Source organism: Anopheles gambiae, chromosome 3 (genome assembly GCF_943734735.2).
Source record: "Anopheles gambiae chromosome 3, idAnoGambNW_F1_1, whole genome shotgun sequence".
In the NCBI taxonomy this organism is placed as follows: domain Eukaryota; kingdom Metazoa; phylum Arthropoda; class Insecta; order Diptera; family Culicidae; genus Anopheles; species Anopheles gambiae.
The window spans coordinates 63,893,419-63,908,785 of NC_064602.1; the positions used below are offsets into that span (position 1 = coordinate 63,893,419).

The 15,367-nt window shown below is 38.8% G+C and overlaps 1 protein-coding gene across 19 annotated transcripts in view; it reads right to left on the bottom strand.

Annotated features, from left to right (window-relative positions):
- The window catches only part of LOC1275271 (hemicentin-2), a 221,352-nt gene that overhangs the window by 110,893 nt on the left and 95,092 nt on the right, over positions 1-15,367 (bottom strand). For 11 of the 19 annotated variants that reach the window (XM_061659576.1, XM_061659577.1, XM_061659575.1 and 8 more), the window contains 2 exons: positions 8,797-8,907; positions 7,175-8,371 (listed from right to left, as the gene is read on the bottom strand). In XM_061659576.1, coding sequence (XP_061515560.1) covers positions 7,175-7,232 — 58 coding nt within the window. In that variant the 5' untranslated portion in view covers positions 7,233-8,371; positions 8,797-8,907. The remainder of the gene's footprint in view (positions 1-7,174; positions 8,372-8,796; positions 8,908-15,367) is intronic. The other 8 variants (XM_061659581.1, XM_061659580.1, XM_061659582.1 and 5 more) reach the window with 3 other exon arrangements.

The window sequence follows — 15,367 nt, forward strand, 5'->3', positions numbered from 1 at the left end:
TAACTGAATACGCAAAGCTACATATAGCGCGCAGAGCGTTGTAATGAAGCATTGGCTCTTCTTGTGTGACTTCTCTCATTAAAAACATCTAATCGAAACATTACAATTAACGTCCACCGCTTATCTAGGATGCTGCGTTTAACTCCCATCCCGACTGTCTGTCAAGGGTTTACCATCCGCTTGCTTGATAACGACGAATTCGCATTGGAATCCTGTAAACAGATATTGCTTGAACAGCAGCTTTTTATGTGAAAAATCCATGCTATTGATGTATTTAAAAAGACAAAAATATATTTTTAGAAATGAGTAAAAGACAGATTGTCACGGCTTTAAGCACTGTTATAACTGTAAGACTGTAAAATAATATAAAAACTGCTTTCGAGAAATAAAACCTCCATGGGGACATAACTAAAATAAAAAACTAAACACAAACAAAAGCTATAAATAATCAAGTTTTACAAGCACCATGAACACATACCAAACTGACACACACACACAAACCCTATTTCAAGCCACAACAAATTCCTGTTCCGTATCGACAGTAAGTTAGTAAAGTTCGAGTAAGAAATCCATTAGCTTTGCGCGTCCAATCGAACGTATCAATTCTGCCCCGGGAGAGAAAACTCAATGGACCATCGTACTGTCGCAGTCACGAAGCGCCGGTTTTCCTCGGGGCTGCCCAGTGAAGCAAAGCGGATGTGGACAGTGTAGCAACTTTTCAATTTTATCACTAAGCACTAACCCTGTAGTTCTCAAGGACCCATGCGAGTGGCCGTGTGTCTGCGTGAGTGTGTCTCTATTCACGCTCATATGTGTATAATTGAGCTGCGAATGCTGCTAGTATCATGAAGCAAAACGAAACAACGATAAAGTACTTAAAAATACGCTAGTTTCCTGTCTTCGGATACTATGTTAGCGATGGGACCAGCTTCAACCTCTTGTAATCGCAAAAAAAAACCGAAACCCATGGCTTTCCCATTGCAATGCACCATTTGGTGAGGCGGTATTGATTTCGAATTTCTCGTAGCAAGCATTTTTCTTACCGATTAGCTTTCCGCTCGGACGGGCATCGTCTCGAAAGGAGCTGGGCGGTAATGCATTGCCTTTACGACATGAGCCTTTCGTCGATTGCTCTGGGTAGCGGCCTGGGAGATGCTTGCCGCCACTGCAAGACAACGTTGGCACATTCGGAAAGCAAATGGAAAACTATTTCCGCCCTTTCTGCCCTTTTCTGCTTTCAGGTGCTTTTGCTCTTTTGTTTCCCATTCAGTGGTAGAAACAAAGCGAGACAGCTTCTTAGAAAACTGCATTCTGTTGAGAAACGACCGTTTGGTAGCGTACAGCGTTATGCACATTTGCAGCAAAAGTGCAACGAAAAATCACTTGCCAGCGCCATTTCGACTGGAGCGCAGGTCACCGTCACCGTTCACCCACTCACTGGTGAGAAGATTTATGGAACACAGCATGGAGTAAAAGGCTCATGAAACGGGTTTTTTTGTTGTTTCTTCTCAATGTGAGGTGAAATTGTAACGCGCGCTAGAAAACGCTATCTAAAGAAGCAGAAAAATGGCGAAATGGGGGACTTTCTTTGGGGTTTGGAGCATTGCTTGTATCACTGTCAACGGACACGATGTATGTGCCCGTGAGCGTGGGTATGGAGGATACGTTGAAAAAGCTCCAAACACACAACTCCAATGAACAACTTTAATCGCTTGAATGCTTTGGCATCTCTCGGGAGAAATTCTTTTCTTTACAGATCTTGACGACGCTCTACCGAGAGCGGAACAGGAATCAGAATGTGGACATTGCAGCACCAAGTTATAAGAGCCAGAAAGAAAAATAGAGAACGTTAAAACACACTGTAGTGAGGTGGAAAAAGCTTTTTGGCGAAAGGCGAATCGATATGCAACCGGTGATGGTGGTGCATCGGGCACTGTATGCGGGTGATGAAAATAAATGGATGTTCTGCTGGAACATTGCAGTGCTTTTAGCTTTCTAAACCTTTTGTCTGAAGGTCTGAGAAAGTGCGCTAAAGTGAGTAAACATAGAAGAGTAAAAGAGAGAGAGAACACACGTTAATCTAAAATGCCCGCAGCGCACAAGAAAAACTGTTTGAAATGCAGGTGAGAGAGCTTTTCATTATTCAGGATCATATAAATGGCACACTTTGAAGGATGGTGCTATCGATTGGGAAATGGAAACAGATGGCATTTTACTGTTTCTACCAAAAGATTAGTGAGAGAATATTTTATTATCATCTTTGTATAAAGTCACAATTTTGTACTTTTTTTTACGTTTTGCTTAACTAAGCCCTACTGATTTCAATAAAAGGGTTGTTTCATGTATAACAAATTTGACCAGCAAAACGTTTTCAACAAACTCCATTCAACTCGTACCATGATGTTCAAGTATAAGAGTCAAGATAAATGCGTTTTCGAAGCGCTGTATAATTCAGGCTCATAAAAGATTCCTCAAATTCATACATATTCGAACGATCTCATCAAGAACTTATCGACAGCTTTTAAGCAGCTGTGCGAACAAAAGCAGCGCAATATTCTTATTATAACATCAGGATTCCTCAATCTATTTCTAAGGTCAAGAAGCGACGGCTGTCGCATTTATCAAAAGCTATGAATTTGCCATTCCTCATCCATGAATTTCTAATTAAGCCTAGCGAATTGGCCACACCGTTATGAGGCTAAATTTAGATTGCTTTCCAAATGGCATGGCACACCACACGGGAACGATGGCTTTATTTTTGGAACATAAAAAAAAACTATGCGCAGACACTCACAGATATACATGGTCTCATAAAATGCCACTCTCGGGTTTCATATCCGCATCGCCTTCCATTCGCTTGGAAAATCGGCCAATTAAAGCATTAATCAATTTTTGTTGCTTTTTTATCTACCCGACGATGTTTTTTTTGTTTTATTCGGCTTTTCGCTTTTCCGTCCTACATCAGCTTTCAGGAATGAAAAATATATCGCAACGAGAAAAAAGCTTTAAATTTTCAGAGTACGGCTGGAGAAATCATCGACATAATTTGATTCTTAAAACTAGGTCAGAAAGCTGTGAAAACGTTCCGGTGAAATTTTGGTGGTTTGATGGAGCAAAGCAAAGAACAAATAGTATTTTATCATTTGTTTTGCACTTATCTCACGATTCCATTACCAATCACTAAGGAATGGCAAATATTTGTCGATGAGAAGTGTCGAACCAAAAAGTGGAAATGAGATGAGATGATGAAAACATTTCTTTTTTGCTGGTATGTTATATAAAAACAACAAGCTATCAAAAAGATTCTGTACAAGACGGTGCTCCTTCAAATTAGCAGTTTGAAATGAAATTATGTTTTGGTTTTTAGCGTGTGTATGGTTATGATTTAAACTGATGAGCTGCTGAAATGGTGTAAATTTGTTCTCGTTCATTTTTGGCCAATCCAATACAGGGTCGAGATCGTCATGCTGGTATACACTAAGAAAGACTCTCTGTAACTACTTAGAATACCCATAGTTTTCTGATTAAGGTTGAACATAAGTGTATTAAATGAATAAAAATAATAATATATAATATAAGATTACTAGACTAGACTAGACCGGGTTAGTCGAATAATTAGGAGTATAGTCTAGTAATGGCAAAAATGAAGTTATGGTTCAAATCGATTCCGGGTAGTTTCGATATTTTGTGGAATGGGCTCCAGAATCTAAATTCGCTCCTGAATCTCGATGAAAATAAAACATTTTGAAGTACATTTGAATCTTTTGCGACTTATTAAATTGGGATCGAAGCATCCAGTACTTTCGTGCAAAAACCGTGGAATCATTTTCACAGTTTGATGGAAAAGCATCAATCGTGCATTTTGGTCATTTTTTACAACGTTGATAAAATTAAATCGACCTTCATAGCAATTGGATTAACAATCAAAGGAATCTGATAACAGAGGCTTTATGTTATGATATCCCAAATGTTGATTGTTTAATATAAAAATGTTATTGAAATCACTTATTTATTTAACAAATAATAACATATTCAAATCAATCTGGCAGCTCAGAGTTCATATCAAACATATTTAGAAAGTTATGGAGATTGAGGAGTCAGTTCAAATTCTGGAGCAGATTCTGATTCTGGAGCTGATTCTGATTCTGGAGCCGATTCTGATTCCAGCACCGATTCCGATTCTGGAGCGGAATTCGCTTTCGGAATTGGCATCGATACCGGAGATGGATTCGCAATCAGGTAGATACGATTCCAAGCTCCCACTACTAGTTTAGTCATATCGAAGCATTATGGGCAAGGGTTTATTAAGGTTTTATGGGCTGCTTAATGTTGTCTGTTTCTGTGAGTGGGGCCCTTCACGATTCTAGTCAGTTTTTTGTATGTAGTTTGACAGTTGGGGGCTGAAATCATGTAAACACTCCATACAAAACCACACATAAAACTAGCCTGCAATTTTCAGTCTAGATTATTCTAGCCTCAAAGCTAGAATTAAATGGCAATGGCAGAATGGCAAAATAAGGTGGTGTTTACATTTATCCCAAGGTGCATTAAAGAGATCTGGTGATGGAATCCAGATTCAAAGGGTATGTAGTCCAGGTTGTCTCATAGCATGTTTTTATAGCCAAATTTGAATATCACTTTTTGACAGAATGGGTGAAAGCTTTTGTTCAAACAAGCTTTCTGGAGGCTTGACGAATACTCAAAATCTTAAATCTCTTAAAATCTTCTTTCAGAAACAGAAGCGATAAAAATCAGCCTTCTAAATTCATACACCTTGGAATAAGCTCACCTGTATATTATACTCACTTAGATAGTTGCTCGAAAACTGCTGTACAATGCAAACAGCTGACAGGCTGAAATTTCAGCCTACGAACTTAAAACGGCCCCAGTGATGAAAAATATATCGTTATATTTCTCTATTTTAATTACGTTGAGTGATAATATATCATAATTAAGGAAAATAAATTATACTTTAAACAAATATATTTATTTTGAAGTGTTTCCAATTATGTAGTGTTAAAGAATTATAGTGTCTGATATTGTTTCGGATTTTTGACTGATATTACTTTGATACGCGGATTTCAATCAATTTATATCGCTAAAATCATAATGACAGCGAGTACCATCCCTTCATAGCAATCCTATCATGGTGCGTGGTACTGCATAGGTTGCAAAAGCCGGTATAAGCCGGCCTGTGCGCGTATGACGTTGGTTTTAATTGATTTTAGTTTAAAAAATAATGTTCATTTCAGTTCTAAATTCATTTTGTTAAATGTAAAGGAGTTCGTATCGCAGTATATTTTAGGACATGCAACAAATTGCATAACTATCGAAAGAAAACATCATCACCGACCCTTAATAAACATTCTTATGTTGGATCATATATGTATTCATCCTTAACCTTGAGCGTAAGGTAATCAGAGCGTACTTTTTTAAATTTGACTTTCTATGATTGACTTTAGCAGGATAATTAGTCGTAGATTATCGAGGGTCCGGTCATTAAAACTCGTTAACTTGGTACAAGAAACCAGTACAGATTAAAAATATAACACAACATTTAAGAGCCGATAAACACAATCCAAAGATTGTTGTGCTTAGTACGCTGAAGCCCCAAACAGACAAAACATGTATAGATGTATGTATTGAATTGCATATGTAATTGTTATATATGCCGTGCGCTTATGAAACAGAACAGGAAACGCAGCAAGCAAAACCAAGAGCATTGTGTACCTATTACAAGCAACACCAACAATCTGCGGTAGTATGAAAGCTAGAAAAATAGATTATATTCAAACCAAGACTCAAACCAAGGAACCAAAAAAGATATCTCGTCCTCTATCAAGTTACTAATACAATCTTATCAGGTCATAATAATCTTACCTACAATCATAATAAAAAAACGATTATGTCTTTCGCCTGTTTGAAACAGACCACACACGTGAAATAACAAACGATAAATGAAAAAAAAACATAACAAGTAAAATGTACGAAACATTTTCTTCCAATTTATTTCAGAAAAATATTGCAATTGCGTTGCATTCGAAATAAACAGGCATGTTTCGACCGTGGAGTGCTCTACTGCTCGCTCAGTATGCATTATTTCCATTAAAAATTGTTTATTAGCGGAATTTGGGGCAAGTGTGCCATACGGGGCAAGAGTGCCACCAAGCATTTTTCCTTGAAAACTTTAGTTTAATGATCAATTTTGTATACAGTTGGTTGCTTTCCAATGACTGGGTATACTGAGCCAAATTTCATATAGATCAATCAAATTGAGCAGAATATTATAATTTTTTAATCCAATCAAATAAGCTCTCAAAAATCATGCGAACAATCAACCGAGAAAATATTTACACCACCGTATAGCTGAGAAAACGTGAAATTTTTTGTGGGGTTAGTTGAAAAAAACTTTCTTTTTGTCACTGAAAAATTCAATTTCAAAAAAGTTACAACTTTTGGGGCAAGTGTGCCATCTCTGTTTGGGGCAAGTGTGCCACCATCTTTCATAGGCGCGAGCTGTCAAAAATGTAAACATTGTTGTAGCGTGCTACGGAATGGTGCGCTATTGTGAGCGGATTCCACGCAAGAAAAACAGAACAGTAACAAACCATATTGTGGTACAGTTGGTGGTCAAAAAGGGTTCATTGGTGACTAAATACATGTAGGAATACATACACTAGTGGTACAAACGTAAATATTTCCAATTATCTAAGAAATACGGTTATTTTAACCAGACGGCAGTCTTGCCCCATACGAGTGGCACTCTTGCCCCATAGCCCAAAAAACAACGTCTTTTTGGACCCCTTTTAAAACGCTTCAAAAACTGTTTTGTTTGCACTTTTTTTCAAGCGAAACTCAGTTATAAGTGAGGAAATAGATCTTAAATGGTTATGAGATTTCAATCGGCTTTTGAAAAACACGTTTTAATGAGTTATAACTTGAAATGCTTAAGGTGGCACACTTGCCCCAAGTTCCGCTACTTTATGCTGAAACAAAGCAATAAATACTCCGACCTCAAGTTGACACCAATGCAAAATCTACTTTTTCAGTTCCACTTTTCAGTCGCCCACCTCAATTTACTCTCCGTTTAAGAAACAATTTTTTCACACCCCAAAGAAAACAATTTTTGCCTCACCCACCAATGTGTAAGCGTAAATCATGGCATGGCACTTACCTAGCACGTACACCAGCAGTATCCAGATGTCCAACGTAAGCCGCTTGTGACACTTCATGGTGATTGGGTTGTTATGCTGTGGTGGTCGCAAACAACGACTATTGTGACTCCTTTCTTTCTTTCGGTTCGTTTTACCACGTCGAAATCCTGGCTGTACAGAATAGGAATGAGAACACACTTCGGAAAACCGCTTTTCCGATCCCACTACATTTGCACCTTTTTCCGGTTGCGATATATATATTCCCCCCCCCCCCCCCCCCCCCTCCCAATCGGACTGCACTCGGAATAAAGCGCACACTGGGTTGCAATTTATATTTTCAATGCAAAACCTTCCACTGCTGAGAAAACACGAAACTTCTCTTTTCCCACTCACATACACACACACATACACAGACAAACGCGTACAGACACGCTTTCGCTCACACTGCCAACGCTTGAGGGAGTTTCCACTTTGTGAGGCACCCCAACGTCACCGCTTTTCTTTTACCACTATCATATACATGCACACGCATACATACATTCGTACACATATACACACACACGCGCGGTAAAGTTTTTCCTTCTTTAGGCTATGTGTGAGAGTGTTTGCGCGTTATTTACACCACCAGCTGGCCACTTGGCCCAAACCGCTGTGGAAAATCCATTGGCAACCCAAGGCAGCCGGAATCAGCGCGTGCTTTCCTTCCGTCGAGGTGAACGCCCTTTGGCAATGGCCCTACCGTTTGCGGTGCACGGTTGCCAGCGAGTGCACGGGATGACAGACCGCCGTGGGCCGGTTCCCAGCCATGGCTCCAGCAGTGTCACAGCTGGGGAAAATTCTCACATTTTTCAATCTCATCCCGAACCGCGTTTGGCCGCGTTTGGGTTTTGCACCTTCTTTGGTTTCGCCGCCAAGGCGTTTTTCTGGCGCCTTTCAAATGTAGTTTCTTTCGATGTTTTAGTGACTTGCGCAACAAACACACTTCACATGCACGCACACATGCACACTGCTTTAGACTTTTTTGTGCACCGTCCAGCTTACATTTGGATCTTATAGATCTGTGTGCGCTAGTTCGAGCTGGTTTGGTTAGTCAAATTTATGTTATTTTCCTTGCGGTTCCGGCTTTCCATTCATTTCCACTACTTTCAAATGCCACTTTTCATCGTCAGCAGTGGCTTTCGTTTTTGCTTCACAGTTTCACAAACACTTGCGCGCACCTGCAAGAAGAGAAAAGGGAAATAAAAAAATGATCATTCCATTTATCGCAAACAATCGCGTTTTAAACGACTACATCTAGTAACCCATGACGAAAGCTCTTTCATAAGGGAAGCTTGTTTTGGTCGTTTTGTGCGATTATTTGTTCGGTCGGCAGAGGAAGGTGGGAAGGGTTTTGTTTTCAATTTTTCTATCACTCTTCCGTCGCCGTTCTTTAAAAAAATCCACAAGGAAAAGCGCTTTTCTTGGTGGTTTTTGTTGTTGTTGTTGGTTGCGGCAAGAGCTCGACCATGCGTCACAATTCCGGATTCTGAGCTTCTCGAAGTGGGGACAAGCCAGTAGTAGTAGTAGTTGCCTGCAGCAAATTGCAAATCACATTTATCTAAATCACTTTTTCAGCTTGAAATTCCGACACAGGAAAACCTACATTTACCACCGGAAGTGTGCGGTTCGCTATGGTGTGATGCTTTTTTACGTTGCGGTTGACATGGTGGAAGGAATTTCCTGGCTGGGCAGCTTCTTAGCGCGGGTAGAAATTCTGCGAATGAAACAAGAAAAATAAAATTGATCGAATCAGAACCATACCAAATACTTTGGTGCAGATAGAACAAAATGCAAATGTTGTAAAAAACATCACCCCAGTGACGCCGGAAGAGAGAAAAAGAAAGGAAAGGAACTTATTCATCTATTATAGAATAAAGTCATTGTGTCGTTGCGGTTAGCAATTTTGCTTTCGATTTCACTGTTGTAATAAATTTGAATGGAATGAAAACGATCTTCACGAGTCATTTTGCGTAAGTTGGGGGAGCTTTTCGGAGTGAGATGTGACACCATTTTAAGCTATTTCTTTCCCTTGTTTTCCTGCTGATGTGATGTTCCGTTATTTGCAAAAAAGTGCCCTAAAACGATCGCCTTTTTATCTATGCAAGTATCCCTCTTCCGGTAAGCAATCGTATGCTTGACACGTTTGAAAAAGCTTTTGCACTTCAAGACATGCCGTGATGGATGAAATGGAGCTGGAAAATCTTATTTGTGTGTGTGTGTGTGTGTGTGTGTGTGTGTGTGTGTGTGCGTGAGTGAGGGTTTTTTGCTACTGCTTGACTCTCGCCCTCTTTTATTTCAAGCACTCGTCAAAATTGGAATTTTTAAGTAAAATAATCATAAAAAATATCCCCGGGACAGCATCCTCCAGCTAAGCTCCAGCTTCCTACGATGGTGCTGAGATGCTGCCCCTGGCAACTGAGCACATCGCCACCGTCGGGAATGGTTTCGCTGGGAGGACGCTTGAATGGTTTTTTCATTGTCAGCATTCAGCGGATGGGAAAATCATTGCACATCCACAATTGAAAACCGACAAACTGTTGAGCTCTGGGATCGATGTGCGGGACACGGGGACATTTTTCAATTTCATTACGGGACAAAAACGATGCGATTCCGTGTTTGTGGTGGATGAAGCGGGGGGTGAAAGAAAAATGGAATATTTATTGTAATTTAATACACCGTCGTACTCGGTAGCGTACTGTGGTGTTTGTTTTCTTTTTTTGCGCGGAAAACGCACGGAAAATCTGGGCGATGTGAACAATGTGCCATTATTTTTTGTTTGCGATGCTCGTAGGAATTTGAAGAAATTAATGGTCTTTGTAAAAATATTCTTTTTCGTTTCCAAAAAGCGAATGTTTACCAGAGCATCAGGGTAGAGGCGGTTCAGATGGCATATTCGGTCTTGTAAAAACTGACACAACTACCATCAGTAGTCTGATATGATCGTTAGCTGCTAAGTGATAAGCTACGGAAACAAGATTATATTTCTTCATAATCATTTTAGTAGTAATCAATTTTGAGAAACATTTTTACGGAGAGTGTGTTACACTAGATTATTTTTGATGAAACTTCAATGATGAATTGAAAAAATACAAAACCTAAATTTAGAACTCACCCTCGGTGCACTGATTTGCCAGTTAAACATTATTATGTTTGCAATTTGTAGTGTAAAGATTCTCTCCCTAACTAAACTTCATTAATATAAATCGACCTATTTGATTGAACTATCCGTTCGTTTCTAGTCTACCGTTCAAATATGGTCCTACCCGGACTAGTGGCAGCTGTGTGAAACTTTCGCTAGTATGCATTATTCAGTAAACCTTCGCCTTTTTTCTCCGGATATGACGACGCTGCTTCCTGCACGATTCAGCTTCAGTTCAGTCGTGTCCATTCGGGTGCAGAAAATAGGGTCACGCATACACACGCCAAAATGGTACAGCACAAAAAAACTCAAAGGGTTCGTTCTGGATAATGGACAAAGGAAAAACTAAGAGTGCTTGTGGCGGGGGAAAGGTGGAGATGCAACAAATGACACACGTGCTGGAAGCCGACAGTGACCCTTTGGTTCATCTTGCGATTCGTTTCATTTTTAATGGAACTGTTTCCGTAAGTTCAATTTTGAACCTGTCTACATCCTTTGCTCCGTACATGGTTGTTTGTAGGTCGCTGAAGCTTCGTTTTTCCTGTACCGTGGGAATGTTGAATGAACTATCGATTGGGAAGCATGTCGTGTCTGTTGGTATGACTAACGAGTAGACCTTTTATTGTGGCCTAGAAATGAAAGCTTTGCCCACAGAGCGGTGGGTATAGTGCAAATAAAAAGTTTTTTTTTTTATTATATTTCCTTATGTGTGCTTTCGATCTGATTTATGCTGCAATACACTCTATGTTTCAGAATAGCTGTCTTATTTAGTATTACGGGTTGATTTATTCAACTGTAATGATATTTGATTCACGATGCACTGCATTCATTGCATAACATTGTCATCTGCAAATGTTTACACGCTATTATCAGCTTGACTCATTTATAGCCGCCCCGGTACATGGGGAGGATTTATTTTCTTTTGCATATTTGTTCACGATTGTAACATGAAGATAATATTGAATTATGTACCTGGTTGAACGCAAGAAAGAGAACAAAATTGAAAAATATGCCGTGTAGAAATCCTTCAAAGTAAAAAAGACTGGATGAGTAGAAAAAGATCGAGAAGAATAAATTGCAAGAAAAAAAAAACACGTACGAACAGTGCTACGACAGATGCAAACAGCACGCCTAATACCCTACCGGCTCTCCTTTAAACATTAGATTTCGTTATGTAGATATACGCTGCAGGCTTCTGCTCTTTGCCACCCAAGATGTAGAGTCTGTACGTTTCAATTTCCGTTCCTACAAAAAAAAACACATAAAACCTCGAAAGAAACGTCCGGTTACGATATGGCAAACTGAAGATGTTACAGAACACTGATGCTGCAGCAGAAGGTACATCTCTCTACTGGTCAATGTCAACCGGTGCAGTGTGCAGAATTTCAAGCACAAGAAAAGGCAATGAAATCTGTCTACATGAAACGACGTTAGAGTTGGTCGGTGTAGAGAAAATTGTTCATCCTTTCTTCGAAAGCTGAAAAAACAATTCCGAAAACTACAAAAAGAGTTTTGTTCCATTGTAGATACAACAGATGATACAGCTTGTCTTTTTTTCCTCGAAAGGGTGGAATACATAACATTTACGGTGAACTAAGAAAGGACAGATAAACTAGAAATGAAGGATAGCCTGAAGGAGGAATAGTGTATAATTTGTCTTTTGTAAACTAATTTGTCAGGTAATATTGTTTTTACGAGAAATAAACCCAGGGATTTCAACCAATCCTATGAATATAAGTTAATTTTTGTAAAGGAATTTTCGACACATGACTTTAGAAGAATATTTCAAGTTGGGACACTTTTGATAAAGAGGTATTGAATGAGCACACGCATTTTTAATGAAATCGTCGCAAAATGAATGTCTAAAACCAAATCAAAACTCTTAATTAATGCATTGCTGCCGTTTCAGGCTGGATTTTAATAGAAGCAAGGAAAGCAAATATTATAAAAAAACTATATAATTTATTTAAAAATTAAAGCTTTTTAATATAGTTGGACGACAAAATAAGTTTAGGCAATGAAAACAAAACAATTTTTTTTAATGTTCGATGCATAGGGTAAATGTACCTATAGTGGTGGTAGTACCAATAGTGGTGGTATTGCACTAAAATGCGGTTCATACGGCAAATTACAAGTAATTAAGTTATTTACGCTAGTGTGAAATGTTATTTAGCCTTTTACAAAGGGTTTAAAAGGTAAAAGGGGCCATTCCGTTACTAAGTGACAGAAAAATCCATTATTTTGTTAAATGTGTCAACGTTTTTCCAAAATCCTTAGAGTTTCATAACGAAACTCATATTTCTTTTAACGTTCTAAATGACCACATAACCACGCAATTACTAGTTTCCAACATAACTGTTATTAAATGTTATTGTTTTACTAAAATTATTTGCTTTTTGACCATATTTATGCATTTTTAAGTGTTTTTTACCATAGTGCCATTATAGGTACACAAAACAGGCGTGTTCCTATAGTGGTTATTGTTATAAAATCAATAGAAACAGGTCGTTTTAGATTTTTTCGAGGATATTTTTGACATGTCGTACTGTTTTCACTAAAATAAGCAACAGAAATGAGTTTTATTTAGATAATTACCAAAAACAGGCCAAAATTCGCTTATATCGCTGAATGAAAAATTGACTTCAAAACAAGCGCACTCTTCCGGGTGTAGGTTGACGACAGGTGTGATGCGGTACTTTAGTCAATAGTTTAATCGATCAAATTTATACATTTTTTTACGATCAAATTACGCAAGAAACCTATATTATGGCAGTAATCCTTGCTATTCATACGAAAACAGCTTCAAAACTAAGTTTCATTGATATTATACACCGTTTTTGATGCATCTTTGTTTACCACCACTATAGGAACACAATACGACGACTATAGGAACCATACCACCATTATAGGTACAACGAAGCAGTCACAAAAATATGTATTTTTTCGTAAATTTGATGTATTTTATGGTAAAAATGGTTGTGATTGCGAAGATAAATCATATTTCAATTGTTTTGTGTTAAAATATTCAGAAATTGTCCTTCCTGACACTTTTAATCCATTAAAACACATCGGTACCACTACAAATTGCACCACTATTGGTACATTTACCCTAACTGTTTTAAAATAAATTAGCAAAATATAATCATTTATTTATTTTCAAGTATATTCCGGGAGATGTTTGTACATGTAAGGCTTAACCATTTTTATCGAGGAAGCTTGTATGTGACAACCACTAGTTTAGCATTAACATAGCTTCCTTGAATACAAAGAAAAAAAAACGATCATAAACGTGGAAAACGATCATAAACGAGGAACTGTGAAATAAATCCCTTTGAAAGTGATACCAAGTTCAATCTGGAGTTGTAGTCAGGCTTGAGGAAAGCAAAATACTCCAATGTACATGAAAACATTATTATGCACGATGAAAGAACTAGGATGTAACCATAACGTATATGAACATTCTTTACGTATCCATAGTATAGCATTCATATTTCTTTATAAGATCAATGCCGTTTTATACAAGGTACGGTTGAACCTTGCAAGAGAAATTATTCCACACATTTATGAACTGCACTATAAATAACTAGGTTATACAAGAGAACTGGCTGTTGCTCAAGCATATCGACATGTAAAGACTTTTTACATCAGAAATATGTACAGAAGGTTCATCGGGCCTTGATGAGCTAACTCCTAAATCCAGTTAAAGATACCCTTTCCCTTTTAGATGCTCTTACCTTTAAAAGAGATTAAAGAGAAGGTTATGCATAAAACCATTATTATAAATGCAGGCAATGCATCGAATGCAACGAGCTTCACCTTTCACCTACGAGAGGTACAACGTTATTGACTTTGGTTACACGCAATTTTACATGGCATCGTTTGCACCGGACCGAACCGGTTTGCTGTACACATCCTGTTCCGGGACGGGTGCCTTGCGGTGCTGTGGTACTGCTACCGATTACATCGTAGCTTTTATTGCATTTTGCAAAATTGAACAATTTCACACATAACATGGTCGATAAACATTTCGGTCTCCCTAATGGCTATCGAGATGCGGTTTGATGCAAACAAGCGCCGGTTCACATACAAACACATATAAACCTTTTGCATCCAGCATGGGAGGACAAAGAAGCTAAGCTTCGTTAGTCCTTCCATCTCGGAGCATCATCGAATATCTGGCCTCGGCCTCCCACCGATCTGCATCCTTGTCCATCTAGCTGCCTTGAACCACAGAAGGATGAACCAATAAATTATCCTTTAGCCTAGTACCGTTTCAAAACCCGATGGGTCGAGTGGGCCCGCTCCCGATGCCACTTCAAAAAGTTTATTTATGCGAGCAGCACACTCAAACAACACACGGGACACAGTTTTTGCTGTGCTGTGTTGTATAAATTTCGCACTCAGTTTTTGCATTTACTTCCCGTAACTGGACTGGTATATTTTTCCTTGTAGTGGACATGGAAACCACCTGGGCCTTGTCGTTGGATCGAATGCTCTCGAACGCTCGACAGGAAATAGTGTGTTTCATGTGGAATTTATTTCAACCTCTGCCTTGCCTGGGCACCAACTTACACCGCAACGTTGGTGCTTTTAGTCCGGTGCTGTGTTTTTCAACGCAGGTCAATGCATCCAGCGAGCTCTTCCAATTCTACACAGCAAATCGATCGCCTGGTGGAATGTTATAAATTAAATTTTGGGCATGTCAAGACGGTACTGGCAGGTGAGAGTAAGGATCTTGCTTATGGAACAAAGGGATGAGGAATATCCAAGATTTCATCATAAAAACAGAAACATCCTTGTCTGTTTTATTCGATCTTTTGAGACGGGATGAAACTAAAACCTTCCGACCTTTTGATATTCTAGCTTCAATTAGAGCAACAGGAATTTCAGTATTAATGTAGGATGGGAGAACTATCCCTCTAAAGACATCAAAATGACAGCTAGGTAGCGAGGGCATGACTGACGGCGATTTACGCTATAATCTTACCGCGAGCGTCATCACGAGGGGAAGCAAAGTTTGGACTAAATTCTTTTT